This window comes from Geotrypetes seraphini, chromosome 4 (assembly GCF_902459505.1).
Source record: "Geotrypetes seraphini chromosome 4, aGeoSer1.1, whole genome shotgun sequence".
Taxonomy (NCBI): domain Eukaryota; kingdom Metazoa; phylum Chordata; class Amphibia; order Gymnophiona; family Dermophiidae; genus Geotrypetes; species Geotrypetes seraphini.
In genome coordinates, this window is record NC_047087.1 from 256,667,083 (window position 1) to 256,685,775 (window position 18,693).

The following is an 18,693-nucleotide window of genomic DNA, read 5'->3' on the forward strand; positions in this document are numbered from 1 at the left end:
GAGGGTGGGTGGGTGGGGGGAGGGAAATGTACTTTGAGGAGTTAAATTATTTAATTATAATATTGAAATCACATTATATGTTTTATTGTATTAATAATTAAGATGAAGATGGGAGTAAATGGCTGTTTAATGTAATAATTGTATAGTTATTAGTGCATTCTATGCAGTATTTTATGATTTACCAATTGTACTGCACTATTAAAGTTTGGAAATCAATAAAGATTTAAACAGAATAAAGGGCACTAAAGGAGGACAAAGCAATCGCTGACAGACTGAACACGTTTTATGCGTCTGTATTTACTGAAGAGGATATACACAGCATACCGGAACCCATTAGGCTATATGCTGGGAGTGAAAACGGGAAACTGACAGGGTTAACGGTCAATCTAGAAGAGGTATGCATGCAGATTGATAGGCTTAAGAGCGATAAATCCCCGGGACCGGATGGCATCCATCCGAGGGTCATCAAGGAACTGAAAGGGACCATAGCTGAACTGCTTCAACTAATAGCCAATCTGTCGATCATATCGGGAAAGATTCCGGAGGACTGGAAGGTGGCGAATGTTACGCCGATCTTCAAAAAAGGTTCGAGGTGAGACCCGTGAAACTACAGACCTGTGAGTCTGACCTCGGTACTGGGAAAGATGGTAGAGGTGCTGATAAAGGACAGCATCATTGATCACCTTGACATGGGCATGGGCTGATGAGGACCAGCTAGCATGGTTTCAGCACAGGAAGATCTTGTTTGACAAACTTGCTGCACTTTTTCGAGGGAGTAAACAGGCAGATAGACAAGGGCGACCCGGTCGACATTGTATATCTGGACTTACAGAAGGCATTTGACAAGGTTCTGCATGAACGACTACTTTGGAAAATTGCGAGCCATGGAATTGAGGATGAAATACTCATGTGGATTAAAAACTGGCTGGAGCATAGGAAACAGAGAGTGGGGGTAAATGGACAATACTCGGACTGGAGGAGCGTCACCAGTGGAGTGCCGCAGGTCTTGGTGCTTGGACCCGTGCTCTTCAACATCTTTATAAATGATCTGGACATAGGTACGACGAGCGAGGTAATTAAATTCGCGGACGATACGAAGTTATTCATAGTGAAGACGCAGGGGGATTGCGAAGATCTGCAACGTGACATAATCAGATTCAAAGAATGGGCATCAACATGACAGATGAGGTTCAACGTGAATAAATGTAAAGTGATGCATGTAGGTAACAAAAATCTCATGCACGAATACAGGATGTCTTGGGTGGTACTTGGAGAGACCTCCCAGGAAAGAGACTTGGGAGTTCTGATTGACAAGTCGATGAAGCCATCCGTGTAATGTGCGGCGGCGGCGAAAAGGGTGAACAGAATTCTAGGAATGATAAAGAAGGGGATCACGAACAGATCGGAGTAGGTTATCATGCCGCTGTACCGGGCCATGGTGCGCCCTCACCTGGAGTACTGTGTACAGCACTGGTTGCCGTACATGAAGAAGGACATGGTACTACTCGAAAGGGTCCAGAGAAGAGCAACTAAGATGGTTAAAGGGTTGGAGGAGCTGCCGTACAATGAAAGATTAGAGAAACTGGACCTCTTCTCCCTCGAACAGAGGAGATTGAGAGGGGACATGATCGAAACATTCAAGGTACTGAAGGGGATAGACTTAGTAGACAAGGACAGGTTGTTCACCCTCTCCAAGGTAGGGAGAACGAGAGGGCACTCTCTAAAGTTGAAAGGGGATAGATGCCGTACAAATGTAAGGAAGTTCTTCTTCACCCAGAGGGTGGTGGAGAGTTGGAACGTTCTTCCGGAGTCTGTCATAGGGGAAAATACCCTCCAGGGATTCAAGGTAAAGCTAGATAAGTTCCTGCTGAACACGGACGTACGCAGGTAGGGCTGGTCTCAGTTAGGGCGCCGGTCTTTGACCGGAGGGCCACCGCGTGAGTGGACTGCTGGACATGATGGACCACTGGTCCGACCCAGCAGCAGCAATACTTATGTTCTTATGAAACAGTGCCTTTTTGTTTAGACCAGCCAATATGACTAAAGTGCAGTAAGTTTTTACACTTGTTGAAATGTAACTGCAAAAGTTAAGGTGTTTTACATATATGGAGTGTGCTCAGAATCTGGTCAGCATTTGTGGTAGATTCTACTGCTTTTCCATGGTTATGGTATAAAGCCATAGTAGTTCGAGGCGGTTTACAATGAAGAAGGACTGGACAATCAGCGAAAATGATACAATGGTACAATCAGAGAAAATAGGTACGAACAGAGAAAATAGGAACAATCAGCGAACAATGGTACAATCGGCGAAAATGGAACAATCAGCGAAAATAGGTACAATCAGAGCAAAATGGTACAGTGAAGAAGGTCAAGATAATCTGCATAAAGGATCAATCCAAGAATGTAGATATAACAAAGGGGTACAGTGGAAGTGGGCATGTAGGTAAAACAAACAAACAAACAGGGGGTGAGAAAATGCAAAGGCATATAAATATCAATAAAAAATTGTCAACTGAATACGGATACAGGGCAGAGAACACAAATGCTGAGGCAGGTTAGCTTATGTCTTCATTTTAAAATACATAAATAAAGGCTAGTGCCAAAATTGATTTATCACAATAGCTATCTCTTAGAGACTATGGATCTCAAGTGCTCACGGTTAGCAGCCGCTTGAACTAAGTCAAGGACTCACTAGCCCATATGTGAGCTATCATCAGTCCAAAATATCTCTATTGAGGGCTACTTAGTTTTTATAAAAAGTTTTTTTTACTTTATATATTTTATTACTTGTATTGTAATTTCTCAACTGTGAGTCCTTATTAGAACCATAATCTTAATATGGAGTACTTAGCTCGGGTGTAGTTGTATACCCGGCTTCTCAACCAGCGACGGAAAATCTTCGTTTCATTCCCACAGTCACGGGGGCTTCTTCACGGCATAGATGGAGATGCGTAAACTAATAACAATGCTCCGACGCTTACTTGCCGCTACCGAGCCATTTGGTAACGCAAAAGATTTTTTGACTTGGGTTATTTTATGTATTTGCTCTTTTAAAGAGTGTGTTTTTTTGTTTTGAATTTGTCTCTCTGCAGGCATAAGTACAGTGGTGCCTCACACAACGAACTTAATCCGTTCCAGGAGCAAGTTTGTTATGTGAAACGTTCGTTGTGTGAAACGCGTTTTCCCATAAGAATACCTGTAAAACAAAATAATTCGTTCTGCAGCCCTACATTTCCCTCCCTCCACCTCACCTCACATGCAGAGCCTGCCAGCCTTCTCCCTCACCCAGCCGCACGATCTCAAAAAGCTGTGCACGCGCAGCTGCTGGAGTTGATCAATGTTCTCTCTCCTGCAACTTCCGGTTTCCGGTTGCGTCAGAGGAGAAGATTGAACAACAGAGCATGCGCGCATGTGCTGCTCTTTGAAAGTGTGTGGCTGGCCGAAAAAGAAAGCCGGAAAACTCGGTTTTTAAGGTAAGGTGGAGGGAGATGATGGAACACTGCATTCAGACAGGAGGGTGCTGCTGTTCCCGGCTCACATTAGAAAGCGGCGAGAGTAGTTCCGCCCCCCCCCCGGGCCCCTCGGGCGACTTCGTTGTGTGAAACGAAGTTCGTTATAGGGAGCAAGACAAAAAGTTCGTTATGCGCAGCGTTCGCTGTACGAGGCGTCCGTTATGCGAGGCACCACTGTATTGGCATTTGTGTTTTGATATTTTGGTTTCTGTACAGTGTAGGGAATCTTATGAGTGATTTGAATAAATGCCTATTGTATTTTTAAACTTAAAGGGGCCATTTCTGCTTTTAACTTTATACTTATTAAGTCTTCAAAAATAACAAATATAAAGGAAAAAAATACATGGCTAACCAGTCATAATAACTACTAATAAACAGCATTGGGGATCCGTAACATACATCAGTAATATTTAAGAAATCCAAATATTGCTATACAAATTGGAAACATGGAGACAGAGTATTCGAAGGGAATAGAATATAAGGAATTATAAGAAACATTATCTGCCAATTAAGTGGCCAAAATACCCTAATGTCCTTATACACTCCACTACTATCCCAAAAGAAAACATTTTGATGATTACATGCTTTTTTTTTTTTTTTTTCATTCTTTATTCATTTTCAAAATTACATTAAGTGATAAATATATTCATTCACATTAACAAAAAGTACATCACTTACAAACAATCATTGGTACATTACATAAATTCTTATCCCTACCCCTTTCCCATCCCTCCCATCTATATTCCATTATTATATAAAACCTGTAATAATAAAATTCCCCCCTCCCTACACCTTAAATTGACAAAAATAAGGGAAACAATTTTAATTAAGCTTTACAATATTTTGTTAATGGTTTCCACATATCCTGAAATTTCTTAAAATATCCCCGTTGTAATGCAATAAATCTTTCCATTTTATAGATATGGCATAAAGAGTTCCACCAAAAGCTATAATTTAATCTCCTCCAATCCTTCCAATTATATGTGATTTGCTGAATGGCAACCCCAGTCATTATAAGTAATAATTTATTGTTGTTCGCAGAAATCTGACTCCTTGCTCTCATTTCCATACCAAATATCACAGTATCGTAGGATAATGCCATTGGGTTATCTAATAATCCCTGATTGGGATGATTACATTCTTGTTGCTGGATCAGCTGCTCCAAATGCACTGCCTCAGTGAACACATACGAGGGGTGCTGAAAAGTTCTCAGCCCAGCCAAGAACAGAATGATGTGGATATGGTTCAATGATCTGAAATAATGTCAAAACAGAATTTTGTTTCTGCAAATTTGCACTTAGGAGTCCTTTTACTAAGGTGTGCTAGCCGTTTTAGCACGCACTGAATATTAGCATGCGCTACACACTGACGTGTCCATTATAGTCTATGGATGCGTTAGCGTTTAGCGCACTCTAATATTTAGTCACGCTAAAACGGCTAGCGCGCTTTAGTAAAAGGACCCCTTAATGAAATAAGACAAAATAACGCTCAGAATTTAGGAAGTTGGTTGGTTGGGCTGAGAACTTTTCAGTACCCCCTTGTACATTTCCGATGTCTAGGTTCATCAAAGAATCAGGCCTGGCGGCACTTAGTGACACCTAAAGACAACTCCGCCCCCTAAACACGCCTACGTAGGAGTGTGGCATCACTAGGCGCTGTTAGGCACCTGGGTGTTAACCGCCAGGCCCAGAAGGCACCTAGGATTAAAAAAAAAAAAATTTGAATCAGCTTTTAATGGCACGATCAATTATCGCACCGATTAAAGCTGATTAAATCAATTTGTTAGTCACTGGCAGGCGGGATCTAGGTGCCCACTGGTGCCTCTTACAGAATTTCCCTCTCAGTGCTGCGTTTTCATGGATTCTGTGGCTAGTTACAGGGGGCCTGGCTACTGTGATCAGTGGTCACCCCACACCAAAAGAAATGGCCGCAAACATAACCAGTAAGGAAGGACGCATAACTAAGAATTTGCAGAGTGTCCTGTGAACCCTTGAGAAAGCCACTTTGTGGCGAAACGGGTCCCATCGGGCTTGTTGGAAATTCTGCATATTTGAGATAAGTAACTTCTGCTACTTGAGAATTAAAGAAAAATAATAGAGAAAGCAGAGAAAGTTTTGAGCACTAGGAGGAGGATTGAAACTCTGAACCAGTCACTCTTGGCATATGGTAAATTTACCAAGACCCAAGCAGGTTTCTGAGACCTTCAATCCTCCGTTCTCACTTTAAATACCCTGATGTGGGATTTTTTTTGTAGATCAGTGATCGCCCCACACCAAAAGAAAAGGCCTAGCATTTGAGTACTGGCATCTTTTTTGCTAGGAAAAGTGCACTAACTATCTCATAACACCTCTGGTTTTCTTTACACCTAGGCGGATGGGGTTTCAGGACTACCTCAGTGCATAGCATGGTTCTCTAACATATGCAAATTTATCTCGTTCATTTTCATTGCAATAATCCTGGAAACTTTACTAACTAGGTGTGCCTCCACGAGAAGTTTGAGAAGCACTGCAAAACAATGTGTATAAATGGTAATTTTATGACAGGCAGAAAAGCTGGGAACTTGGGATGCAAATAGGTACCTATTTTGAGCCTATATGGGTACCTATAGATGGATCATGCCACTGTCTCATGGCAACCTGCACAGTGAAGAATCCACCCTATGATGTTTCATAACAGAGTACAGGAGTCGTTTGCCATTGCCTTCTCCTGCAGAGTGTGTGGCTCTACTATGTTACTGCTGCCCAGTACGGGGCCCCCCCTTGGCCTATAGCAGTGGTTCCCAACCTTGTCCTGGAGGACCACCAGGCCATTTGGGTTTTCAGGCTAGCCCTAATGAATATGCATGAGAGAGATTTGCATATAATGAAATGACAGGCATGCAAATCTGCTCCATGTATATTCATTCGGGCTAGCTTGAAAACCCAATTGACCTAGTGGTCCTCCAGGACAGGGTTGGGAACCACTGGCCTATAGCACCTGGCATCCTAGATGGTCTCCCATCCAGATACTAGCCAAGCCAGACTCTGTTTAGTTTCTGATAGTATGAGTGAGGTCTACTCAGGGCAACCAGGCTGTAGGCCATAGGTATTTCTATGTCTTTACAAAATAGTCTCAAATGGCTGCCAAAATCATGGTTTAAAGGCAGCCATGTACAAATATTTACACGGGTGATACACACATGTAAATGGATATTTTATAATCTAAACAGGTACTTTGAGACTTCCTTTGTAAAATGATGTGCCTTCTTAACACATATCACAATTTTATGAGAGGTCTTTTATGTGTTAATTCGCAAAATTTACTCCATATTAAACTTACCCCCTTTCCTAACAGACACCAGCAAGGTTCAGGCCTCCAATCCTTCTGTTCCTGAAGGAAATACTCAGGAATTTAAAAAAAAACAACAAAACAACCAACAACCTGGGATCCCATCCACCCTTTCTAGAGGCAAAATTTTGGGGAAAAATACAAGTTGGCTTACATGAGGATTAATAATTTACCAAATAACAAAAAAGGATTCACATAACAGGTTAAATAAATTTCAGAAAGATTTTTATTAACCATAACAAAGTGAAAATAATACACTTTTTCCATGTTTTATGTTTTGTCCCAAACAACTGAGAAACAGAACTTCAGACTTTTTCTCTGTGTTGTAGATGGTGAACAGTTTTCTAAAAGAATGGAATGGAGGAGTAGCCTCATGGTTTGTGCAGTAAATTGGGGACTTGGGTTTAATTCCTACTGCAGCTCCTTGTGACCTTGGGCAGGCCATTTAACCCTCTGTTGGCCCAAGTACAGACAACACCAGGGACAGAGAATGGACAGAGCTGTGCAAAAGTTTTGCATCTCCTCCAAATAATACATTGTTTCACCTTTCTTGCTGGATCAGAGCAATATTTCTGATGTGTTATATACTGCTGCATATTATATACTGACGTGTTCAGAATTATATGCCCTTATTACCCTGCACATTTTAAATTGATTTAGGACTTCAGATTTAAGGCTTGTAACGCATAAACTGCAGAATGTCGAAAAATGTCGATATTTCATAAATGGATTACATTAGGTATTTCAATTCGTACTAAGGGCTCCTTTTACTAAGCTGCGATAGCGGTTTTAGTGCGCACAGAATACCTGGAGGGGGTTTTCCCATATGGCAGACTCCGGAAGAGCGTTCCAGATTTCTACCACTCTCTGGGTGAAGAAGAACTTCCTTATGTTTGTACGGAATCTATCCCCTTTCAACTTTAGAGAGTGCCCTTTCGTTCTCCCTACCTTGAAGAGGGTGAATAACCTGTCCTTATCTACTAAGTCTATCCCCTTCAGTACCTTGAATGTTTCAATCATCTCCCCTCTCAATCTCCTCTTTTCTAGGGAGAAGAGGCCCAGTTTTTCCAATCTCTCACTGTACGGCAACTCTTCCAGTCCTTTAACCATTTTAGTCACTCTTCTCTGGAACCTTTTGAGTAGTACCATGTCCTTCTTCATGACCAGTGCTGGACGCAGTACTCCAGGTGAGGGCGTACCATGGCCCAGTACAGCGGCATGATAACCTTCTCTGATCTGTTCGTGATCCCCTTCTTTATCATTCCTAGAATTCTGTTTGCCCTTTTCACTACTGCCGCGCATTGCGCAGACGGCTTCATCGACTTGTCGATCAGAACTCCCAAGTCTCTTTTCTGGGAGGTCTCTCCAAGTACTGCCCCAGACATCCTGTATTCGTGCATGAGATTTTTGTTACCGACATGCATCACTTTACACTTATCCACGTTGAACCTCATTTGCCATTAATCAGTGCTTCAATCAACTCGACCTTTATTTTTGGGTGTTATCTGAACACCTTGACAGCAAGATTATTCCACAAATTCTCAATCGGATCGAGATCTGGTCACTGCCTTGGCCATTCCAGTCACTGAATATGGCTCGATGTCATCCACTTTGTCACTGTCTTTGCCCAATGACAGGGTACATTGTCATCCTGGAAGTGGAAGTCACCCTGAAAGAGACTCCTTGCAAACTGAACTATTACATTGTGTGAGGGACAGGGAGAGATGGATTTGGGGACGGCAGATGGGATAGGAGGAGGACAAGGAGAGGTGGCAGAGGAGGGCAGAAGAAGAGCAATAAGAGATGGAGAAGGACAGAGGGAGTAATAGAGGGAGAGATGGACATGAGGGAAGGCAGAGGGGGAAAAGAGAGAAATGGATGTGGAGGGGGCAAAATGGGAAGAGGGAAAGAGATTTGGTGGAGGGGCAAGATGGAGAAAGGGAAAGAGATTCAGGGGAGGGGACAAAAGGGACATGGAGAGATGGACAACTCAGGGAAAGCAGAGAAGGAAGAGACAACATGGCTAGGGAAAGGCGGAGGGGATATGGACTGGGGGCTGGGAGAGGTGAAAGATGCCATACTTGGGAGCACACCAGGACCTCTGGCCATACTCTGCTGCTAGTGCCTGTGGCTTTGTGAAGAAGTGCAGCTGGAAAGGAGGAGGAGGAGACCTACTTAGATGTTTTAGAGCCAGCCAGAACACAGGTACACAAAAGAGAGGGAGGAAAAGAGGCATATTGGGTCACAGAAGGGAGGGGCACATTGAGACAAGGAAGGAAAGGAGCATGAACTTTGGACAAATGAGTGAGGGGCACGAATTTGGGGCACAGAATAGAGAGAGGGGACATGTTAGGACACAGAAGAGAGAGGGGGCACAAACTTGAGACAAAGGCTGGAAAAGAGGGAGGGAGCACTAATTTGGGACAAAGAAAGGAGGGAGGGGGCATGAACTTGTGACATAGGATGGAAGAATGGGGAAAGAAATGCTGGAGTGGGGGAGATAACAGAAAGGGTAAATTGTTAAGCATGGATGGGAGTGAGAGGGAAAGAGATGGTGTACATGGGGAAAGGAAGAAAGGAGAATTATTGGACATGGTGATGGGAGAGGAGTGAGGTAGAAAGAGGAAACAGTGGAACAGATGGAAATGGATGCAAGAGGGAGGAATGTGGAGGGAATGGAGGAAGAGATGTGGCATGGAGCTGGATGACAGAAGCAGAAATATTGGACATGGGGCTGGTGGGCAGGGGCGAAAGATGCTGCAAACAGTCTGGGGGATAAGAGAGGGATGAATATCGGATATGGCAGTAGAGGGGGTGAGTGTGGCAGTAGAGGGAGTGGAAGAGAGGCACCCTGGATCCCTCTCTCTCTCTCCCCACTCCCTTTGCAGAAAGGGACGGAATAAGAGAGAGATTGTGGACAGTGAGAGAGAGGAGAGGAAGACGTTGCACATAGGGATGAAGGAGAGGGGAAGAATTGCTGTGCAGTGGTGGGGAGGAGAAAAGAGTGCACTTTATGTAGTTTAATTTTGTGGTTACCATTGTGTATTATATTGTGTGTATATGAAAAATGAATGGAAGAAATGGTATTTACAATTAGTATTATTATGTGGGGAAGGTCTGGGGCAGGGCATAGGGCGGAACTTTAGGGCCCCCCCCCCAAACAAAAAAGCATTCTGCTGCCTAGGTGGTGAGGTAAATGTTCTGAAACTCATAGAATTCCTTTGAATATTGGAACATTTACCTCACCGGCCCGTGGTAGAAACCTCTACCACAGCTATGTAAAAGGAGCTCAAAGTTTGTTTAAAAAACCCATATTCAACTAGCAGCCAATTCAGCTGTATAAGAAAAGATGTAACTGATTCAAATTTTGAAGCAGAAAAATGTAGGCCCTCTTTTACTAAGCAGCAGTAGAGGTTTCTACCGCAGCCCGGGACACTATATGCTCCAACACTGCTCAAACGCTCATAGGAATTCTACGCATGTCAGAGCAGCATTTGAGCATTTAGCTCCCCAAGCCATGGTAGAAACCTCTAGCGCAGCTTAGTAAAAGGGGTGGGGGAGGTTAGTCTCACAGCTGTATTTTGTATTAGTTGAAGTCTGCTCCTTTGGTTCTTTGAGCAATTAATATAATCTATTTGCAAATGCATCAAAGCTTGCACAGAGTCAAAAGTTAAAAATTCAAAGAATTTATTAGCATACCCCAATTTCTTCAAAGTCAGAAAAGCATTCTTCACTACTTTATTGATCACTTTAAATGACCATCTATTTTCTACCCCTAAAATACGAGAAGACACTTCCCATTTATATTTGAATCAAATTCTAATAAAGGGAAGTCAGAAAGCTGAATATGAATAGGACTGGATTGTGAAGGTTTTAACTTACGCTGGCATTTTCAGCATTCAGGTTGGAACACACAGCCTAGCTGAAAATCTACAGGAAGTTATGCTGATAAAATATCTGTAGAACTTTATGCATTGACCAGGAGACAGATTCATAACGAATGCAAGGAAGTTCTTCTTCACTCAACGGGTGGTAGACACCTGGAACGCGCTTCCCGGAGAGGTGATAAGACAGAGTACAATTCTGGGGTTCAAAAAGGGACTGGATGACTTCCTGGAAGCGAAGGGGATAACAGGGTACAGATAGAGGTTTACCTTACAGGACATTGAGCGAATAGGGTATGGACATTTTAGGTTAGGTAGGGAAAACTTTCAGGTCATGGACCTGGAAGGCCACCGCGGGAGCGAACTGCCGGACACAATGGACCCCCTGGTCTGACCCGGCAGAGGCAATGCTTATGTTCTTATGACCATCCCAATGAATACGGGCCTAATGAATGTGATCTATATTTTGGCCTCAGTTATGCAAAAGAAGAGAAGCAACAACTGAGAAGGGCAAAATACCCCCCCCCCCTTTTTTTTTTTTTTTTTTACAAAAGCACAGAAGAGTTTTTTAGCACTGGCCAGTGTGCTGAATGTTCTGCGCTGCTCTAACGGTGTCACAAGCATCCAAAGGCGAAGGCTGCCTTGAGGGTGCAAGTGGCAGTTTTCCTAGTGAACACTAGGGGCACACTGGATATCAGGATACCGAGCTTTTTCAAAGGCAAAAACACCAATGTGACAAGAGTTCAAGTGAAACAAAAATCAAGTTTATTGTGAGACAAATAAATTTCAGAAAGACACGTGGCTTTTCCAATAGCATTCAAACAATGCAAAAAAATAATATCAAAGGAACAAACCATTCACAAAGGCAAAATTCAAAAACATAGGGTTTTTATCCCCCTCTCTTCTCTTGCACGCTTGCTTGTCCCTTCTTAAGGACCTGCAGTCCCGCCCCCCAAGCTTCAAGTGCGGATCATTCCTATAGGATCCTGCAGCGTGCTGTGTGGGGGTGAATAAGGTGAAAGAGTAAAGCTGTTCCCCCTAGTATCCCAGACATGAACAGCACCAAATTGGCCACAATGTGTTTTTAAAAGCGAGGCTAATGTTGTGTGAGCTTCCAAATGCCTTGTCACTGAGCCACTACTAGCAGGCATAGGCGTGCTCACCATAACGGTCATAGAGTTCCTATGAGCATCATAGCAGACGCGGAGCATTCAGCAATCTGGCAGGCGCTAAAAACCTCTTCCACACTTCTGTAAAAGGGGGGGAAAGTAAAGCAAGTCAAACCACAAGGAACATGTTGGTTAACTGTTTGTTTCACTGGCTACTGATTTTTCTCTGTGCCTGTTGGAAATGGTCACGTTGGAGGCTGTTTTATAAGTGGGTGCCTCCATTTATGCATGCCAAGACCATATGGTTCGTGCCTATTCTATAATGGAAACGGTGCCTGGTTACCATTATAGAATGTTAGCATAACCTGGGATCAGTACCTACAATTACGCCAGCCATAGGGCTGATAACTATATGCAGCAGGGAAATGCATAACATATGGTATTTTATACGCTACCCATGTGAGAGTCTCTTCCGTGCACCCTCCCTGTGTACACCTCCTTACAAAAATACCCTTCTAGCACTTACACGGGTATGTGTACACGTAAGTACTGCTATTCTAAACATTTACTCCCCCAATTCATAAGTAAATGGGGGACCCCTATAGAACTCCCCTCATTGTATGTTTTGTTGTGAAAGTATTTTTTGTGACTTGTCTTGCACTATGTTTTGTAAGGCTAATGGGATAAATATTGAAATTAATGAATGTGTAAATACACTTCCTTGTATTTCTTTTTTTTTTTTTAATAAACTTTTCAATCGTTTACATTGTCATAATAACAAAAGAAAAAAAAAGGCATTCATTAACGTAAAAATTTAAACATAATGAATTCCATACATAATTCCTTTTAAAGCCCATATAAATGGAGAGACATATTAATATTTCAAATCAGAATTTATAAGTAACAACAAGGAATAAATTCAGGATCCACCCTTGTGGATCTCGATATATTCCTAACTTAATAGGGATTATTCATTTTTCTCCTCTTTTTTCTCAGCAATGAAACATAATCATCATTCATAAATATTTAAGTCATTTCTTTTCTCTAGCAATTAAAAATTGTTGCAATTGTATGGGATCCCAAAATACAAATTCTACTTCTTGTAACTTAACAAGGCACTTACACGGAAATTTTAAGTAAAACGATGCCTCGAGAGTTAAAACTCTAGCTTTTAATTTCAAAAATTATTTTCTCCTTAATTGAGTAGCTCTAGAGACAACTGGAAAAATCACAAAATTTCATTAACCTGTTTTTAAAATATAATTTCATCATTAACATTTTGTCCATCTCACTCATGCATGTTATCACCAGGGTGGACCGTGTCTAGATCACATCCTGACTATCTTCCAGAAACTCTGTCAAATTAATTTCAGTTGATACCAAATGGTCCACATCCTGGCCAGATTCTAACTTCCTTGTATTCCTTTAACATTTTACTTTGTGAGTAGAGGAGTAGCCTTATGATTAGCGCAGTTGCCTGAGAACCAGGAAAACTGGGTTCAATTCCCCACTGCCGCTCCTTTTGACTCTGGGCAAGTCACTTAACTCTCTATTGCCCCAGGTACAAAATAAGTACCTGTATATAATGTTTAAACCACTTTGACTGTACCACAGAAAGGTGGTATACCAAGTCCCTTCCTCTTTTCTGTTCTCCTTTTGCATCATAGTAATAACCCATTGCTTGAAAGGACACATAGCAGATTAAGCAAGCATAGTTTAATACAAGACTTTAATCAAAAATAAATCATATGCCTGACTTGGCCACGTTTCGCCAAAGGCTGCGTCAGAGACAACAAAACCAGAGAGGTATAATTTTAAACCTCTTTTAGTAACAGTCAAAAAATGCCACTAAATGAAGGTCATGCCAGAGAGAGATTAAAGCTCAGCACCTACAGTATTTCTCTCTGAAATAACAAAGCAATATCAGCAAATAAGCAGAAAGTCTTTGCACTAATTCCTTCCTTCTTTTGCATCATCCTAATGACCCATTTCTTTTAATTGCAGAGAGATTTCCAAGGACTCCTTGAAAACTAAGCTGTTGCAGCTGGAATGCCATTTTACATGGGAATTATTGAAAGATGATTCGGATCTCGATGATCTGGAGGACAGACTTCATGACCAACTTGAATTTTTATTCCCAAATTGCAGGTCAATGGTTTATAATCTGCTTGCCTATGTGAATCAACTAAAAGGTAACAATGTCGAAGCCCTTGCAAATCTTCAAAAAGCTGAAGAGTTAATTCAAGAGATCCAGGATGATGATATCAGCACAAAAATTATTACCACCTATGGGAACTATGCATGGATATACTATGATATGGATAAGCTTGAGAATGCCAATACCTACCTTGGGAAGGTGGAAGATATTTGTAAAATGTTATTGAGCACATCTCCCTATAAAGTTCCAGTCTCTGATGTTTATGGTGAAAAAGGATGGGCCTTATTAAAGTTTTGTGGACAATATTATGAAAAAGCAAAAGAATGTTTCCAGAAGGCTCTTGAAAAAGATCCTGAAGGCCCAGAATGGAATTCTGGCTACGCAACGGTTGTGTACCGTCTGGAGGGTTTTAACAACAAAAAATATACCCCAGAAGATTGCGAATCCGTAGAACTGTTGAGACGTGCTATAAAGCTGAATCCTAAAGACACAGTAGTGAAGGCACTCTTGGGTCTGAAACTTCAAGATATGAATCGGTCAGAAGAAGGAGAAAAGTACATTAAAGAAGCATTGGCGAAAACTCCCAATCTTCCTTACCTGTTGCGCTATGTTGCAAAGTTTTACAGACGGCAAGGAAGGGTGGACGACGCCATTAAACTGTTGAAAAGGGCGGTAAGTTTTACACCGCGCTCTGGTTTCCTGCACCACCAGCTAGGCATTTCTTATAGAAAAAAGATGATGCAACTGAAAAATGCTTCAAAAACAAATTATCATGACAGGCGTGAGTCTTCCAAGCAGATTCAAGAGCTAATTAGGTATGCCATTTATCATTTTGAATGTAATGTGGAGCAGAAAACAAAGTTTGTATATGCAAAGATAGACTTGGCCAACATGTATGTAGAAGCGAATCAGCATGACAAAGCAGAAGGAATGTTTCAGAAAGCACTCAGAATGGAGAAGCTTACTGATGCAGAGAAACAACAGATATATTACAACTATGGCCGCTTTCAACAACGCCAGAAAAAGTCAGACTCGGAAGCCATTAGATATTATACAGCAGGGCTAAGGCTTCAGAACAGATCAGCTGAAAGGGATTTGTGCCAAAAAGCTCTGCAAAGTCTCGCGAAAAGGATGATTCAGGAAAATGGAGCAGATGCTTCAGGGTTTGGCCTCCTTGGGCTTATCCACCAGCTGAATGGAGAAAAGAAAGAGGCGATTGAATGCTATGAGAAAGCCCTAGAGCTGGACCCTGATAACGAAGAGTATTTGAGTGGTCTCTGCAATATGCGGCTTTCAATATGAATCGAATGCTTTTGCATGTCTGTGTATATCCTTAATTTGTAAGTCCATTGTAAGAAAAATACCTGTTCTAAAGAGAGTGTTGTAGAATGTATACACTATAGTTATTTGTATTAATCATTGCATACATAGTACATTTTTTTCCTATGATTTACCACTAGGGGTCACCAGTGCCATTTTGTTCAGACCAGCCAATTTAAGTAGAGTGCAAGTTTTTACACTTCTTGAAATTTAACTGCAAAAGTTAAGGTGTTAAATATAGAGAGTGTGCATAGAATCTGATCAGCATTTTTGGCAGATGCTACTGCTTTCTCACAGTTACAATTGATTGACAGCTGAATCACAAGTACATTATAAAAAATAAAATACAGAGGCATATAAATATTAATAAAAAAATTGTCAACTGAATCGGGAAACAGGGCAGAGAACACAAATGTACCCTGATTCAGCTGTAACCAGGAGAAAATTCTGGAATTAAGGACAGCAGTGCTGCTGATGCAGGCAATCTTATGTTTTCATTTTAAAGATCATTTTTGCAAAGATTTTTGACTTGGGTTATTTTATGCATTCCCCCTCCCCCTCTTTACAAAACTGCGCTAGCAGCTGTCGCAAGGCAAAAGTTTCATGCCCATTTAATCCCTATGGGTATCGGAGTAATTACTTCGACTTTGGAGTGCATTGGCAAGTTTTGTGTTATAGTTCTAAAATGGTCTCTCAGCTGATCCCTTTGTATCTAGCCTGAGTAGCTGCAAGTGTAAATATTGACATTTATGGTTTTATAAAGGGGTCCCCAAAGTCCCTTCTTGAGGGCTGAATCCAGTCGGGTTTTCAGGATTTCCACAGTGAATATGCATGTGATTGATTTGCATACAACGGACGCAGTCCATGCAAATTAACCTTGTGCATAATTCATTGTGGGAATCTTGACAACCCGACTGGGTTGTAGCTCTTGAGGACTGGAATTGTCTACCCCTGCCATAGTGGAACTGTGTACTTATTCCCGCTCAATAAGGGAGCAGAACATGCTTAAGAGTGAGTTGCATGTGCCAGAGGCACATCTCACTGAAAAGAAATCAGCCAGTGGTTAGAGTACTGGGCTGAGAATTAGGAAAGGTAAGGTTTAGATTCCATTGTGGCTTTTTTTTAAATAAATCTTTATTGATTTTCAAATTTTGACAGTGCAATACAATTAATTAAACATAAAGACTTGGATCTTGGGCAGGTTGCTTATCCCACTCTCCCTATCCCCAATTCCATAATGGATGGATCATGCCTCTGAGTTGACCACTGACTTATGGTAATGTGCACAGTGAGAAATCCACCCTGTGATGTTTTGAGGCAGACTACATGAGTGGTTTGCCGTGTGTGGTGCCAGTATGTTGCTGCTGCCCAACATAGGGCCCCCAGCCTACAGTACCTGGTATTCCCAGGTGGTCTCCCATTCAGGTATTCGCCAGGCCTGACCCTGTTTAGCTTCTGATAGTACGACTAGACCTACTCAGGGTAGCCAGGCCATAGGCCGGCATTTAAGGTTCTATTGTACATTTAAATTTATAGAATTCTAGCATTTACATTTGTACATGACAACCTCTATTCTACAGTTATGCTCTAAAATGGTTTAGTGCCCAATTGTAAGGGGCAATTATAGGGACCATAAGAACATAAGAATAGCCTTTCCGGGGACCAGATGCCCTAAAGCCAGTGCTCGTCACTAAACCTGTTTTAACAGGTTTAGCGACTATCGCATTTGCTGGCCCGATGCAGAAAATGACTCACCACCAGGTTTTCTACACGATTGCTCATTCCCTGATCCAACCATGCAAATAAGCTCAAAATATTAAAATGCCATGTAAACTAGTACAGCGATTGATTCTCTTAACATGGCTTCCCGATGCACTAACTTGATTGGTTTAATCGGTGCATTGATTGTGCCGATTAAAAACCAAATAAAATCTCATTAATAAAAGGCTTGGTAAACCAAAATACTTCCTGTCGTAGAACTACCCACTATTCATTAATAGCCCCAAGTTCCTACATAATACTTTCTAATAGAAGCCATTTTGTTTCTATAAAATATATTTTATTTATTGTTACAATTTTTATACTTTAAATCAGTACCTATTTACTATATGCTTAAATACTCCACTCAGTATATCATACAACCACATCACAATATCAAAAACATCAAAATGTTAGGAGCCCTCTCCCACAACCACCCTCGTAAAACTGACATTTCTTGAAATTGAACTTAAAAAAAAAGAAGTAAAGTTTGCTCTAGTTCCTAAATTCTTAAATTGTCTCAATTAGCAACAGCATGCATAATCCATACTCAGTGTTTGTAGTCGAGAATTATTGCGCAAGATCCTCAAAATCACTTTCCATTTCACCACAGCCAGCAACAGTTCAGCCCGACACAGGTCTGTGTTTCGCTCAGAAGCATCTTAAGGAGCTGCAACTGAACAAGGCTCCCAGTGTACTCTGTTAAACCTCTTTATTCAGCAATAAAAGACTTTGGCGAGTTGATTTCCAGATGTAGATTTTATTGTTAATTCAACTTGATAATCCACATAAAATCATTCACTATGGGCTAGATTCACTAAACCTTCCGATCCTGTCCCGACGATCGCAAAGCCAGTTTTACTGGGTTTGCAATCGTTTCCCGACCCGATTCACTAAATAGCTTCCTGATCAATCTCCGATCCGATCCATCCATGCAAATGAGGAGAAATGGCATGCAAAAGAAGGACAAATCACAAATTTATCACAGCTCTTAATTAAATCTATAAATACAGTGGTGCCTCACACAACGAACTTAATCCGTTCCAGGAGCAAGTTTGTTATGTGAAACGTTCGTTGTGTGAAACGCGTTTTCCCATAAGAATACATGTAAAACAAAATAATTCGTTCTGTAGCATAAAATATGCTAAGATGACATAAAAAAAGATAAATTTTTGGTTATTATTTTTATTTAGATACATCTAAAAACATAATTGTTTTTTAAAACAACACACATTTTTTAAATTTAAAGACAGACTAAGTAGAGTCTAATTTTACAGTGAGAGGGCAGAGTCTCAGCGGCAAAAACTGGGACTTAACTGTTCATTTTTTTTTTTTCTACCGTGTTTCCCCGATGATAAGGCAGGGCCATCAAATAAGACAGCCCCCCCCTTTTTAGAAAAAAATGTAAAATAAGGCACCCCCCCCCCCCGCAAATAAGCCACCCACCGATACCTGCGCTTACCCGAATCGGGTGGTACGGTGGGTGACTCCGTGTGGTCCCTGGCACCCCCGACACGATCGGGGCAAGAGGGAGCTCAAGCCCTCTTGCCCCCCCGACTCCCCGACACGATCGGGGCAAGAGGGAGCTCAAGCCCTCTTAACCCCCCCGACTCCCCGACACGATC

General features: G+C 41.7%; 1 protein-coding gene across 2 annotated transcripts in view; it reads left to right on the forward strand.

Annotated features, from left to right (window-relative positions):
- Positions 1-17,548, forward strand: part of LOC117359630 (interferon-induced protein with tetratricopeptide repeats 5-like) — a 42,483-nt gene extending 24,935 nt beyond the window's left edge. Inside the window, exon 3 of one of the 2 annotated variants that reach the window (XM_033942790.1) lies at positions 14,726-17,548. In XM_033942790.1, the coding sequence (XP_033798681.1) occupies positions 14,726-15,292 (567 nt within the window). In that variant the 3' untranslated portion in view covers positions 15,293-17,548. Of the gene's footprint in view, positions 1-13,836 lie in introns of both variants that reach the window. The other variant, XM_033942789.1, reaches the window with a different exon arrangement.
- Positions 17,549-18,693: the final 1,145 nt, after the last annotated feature.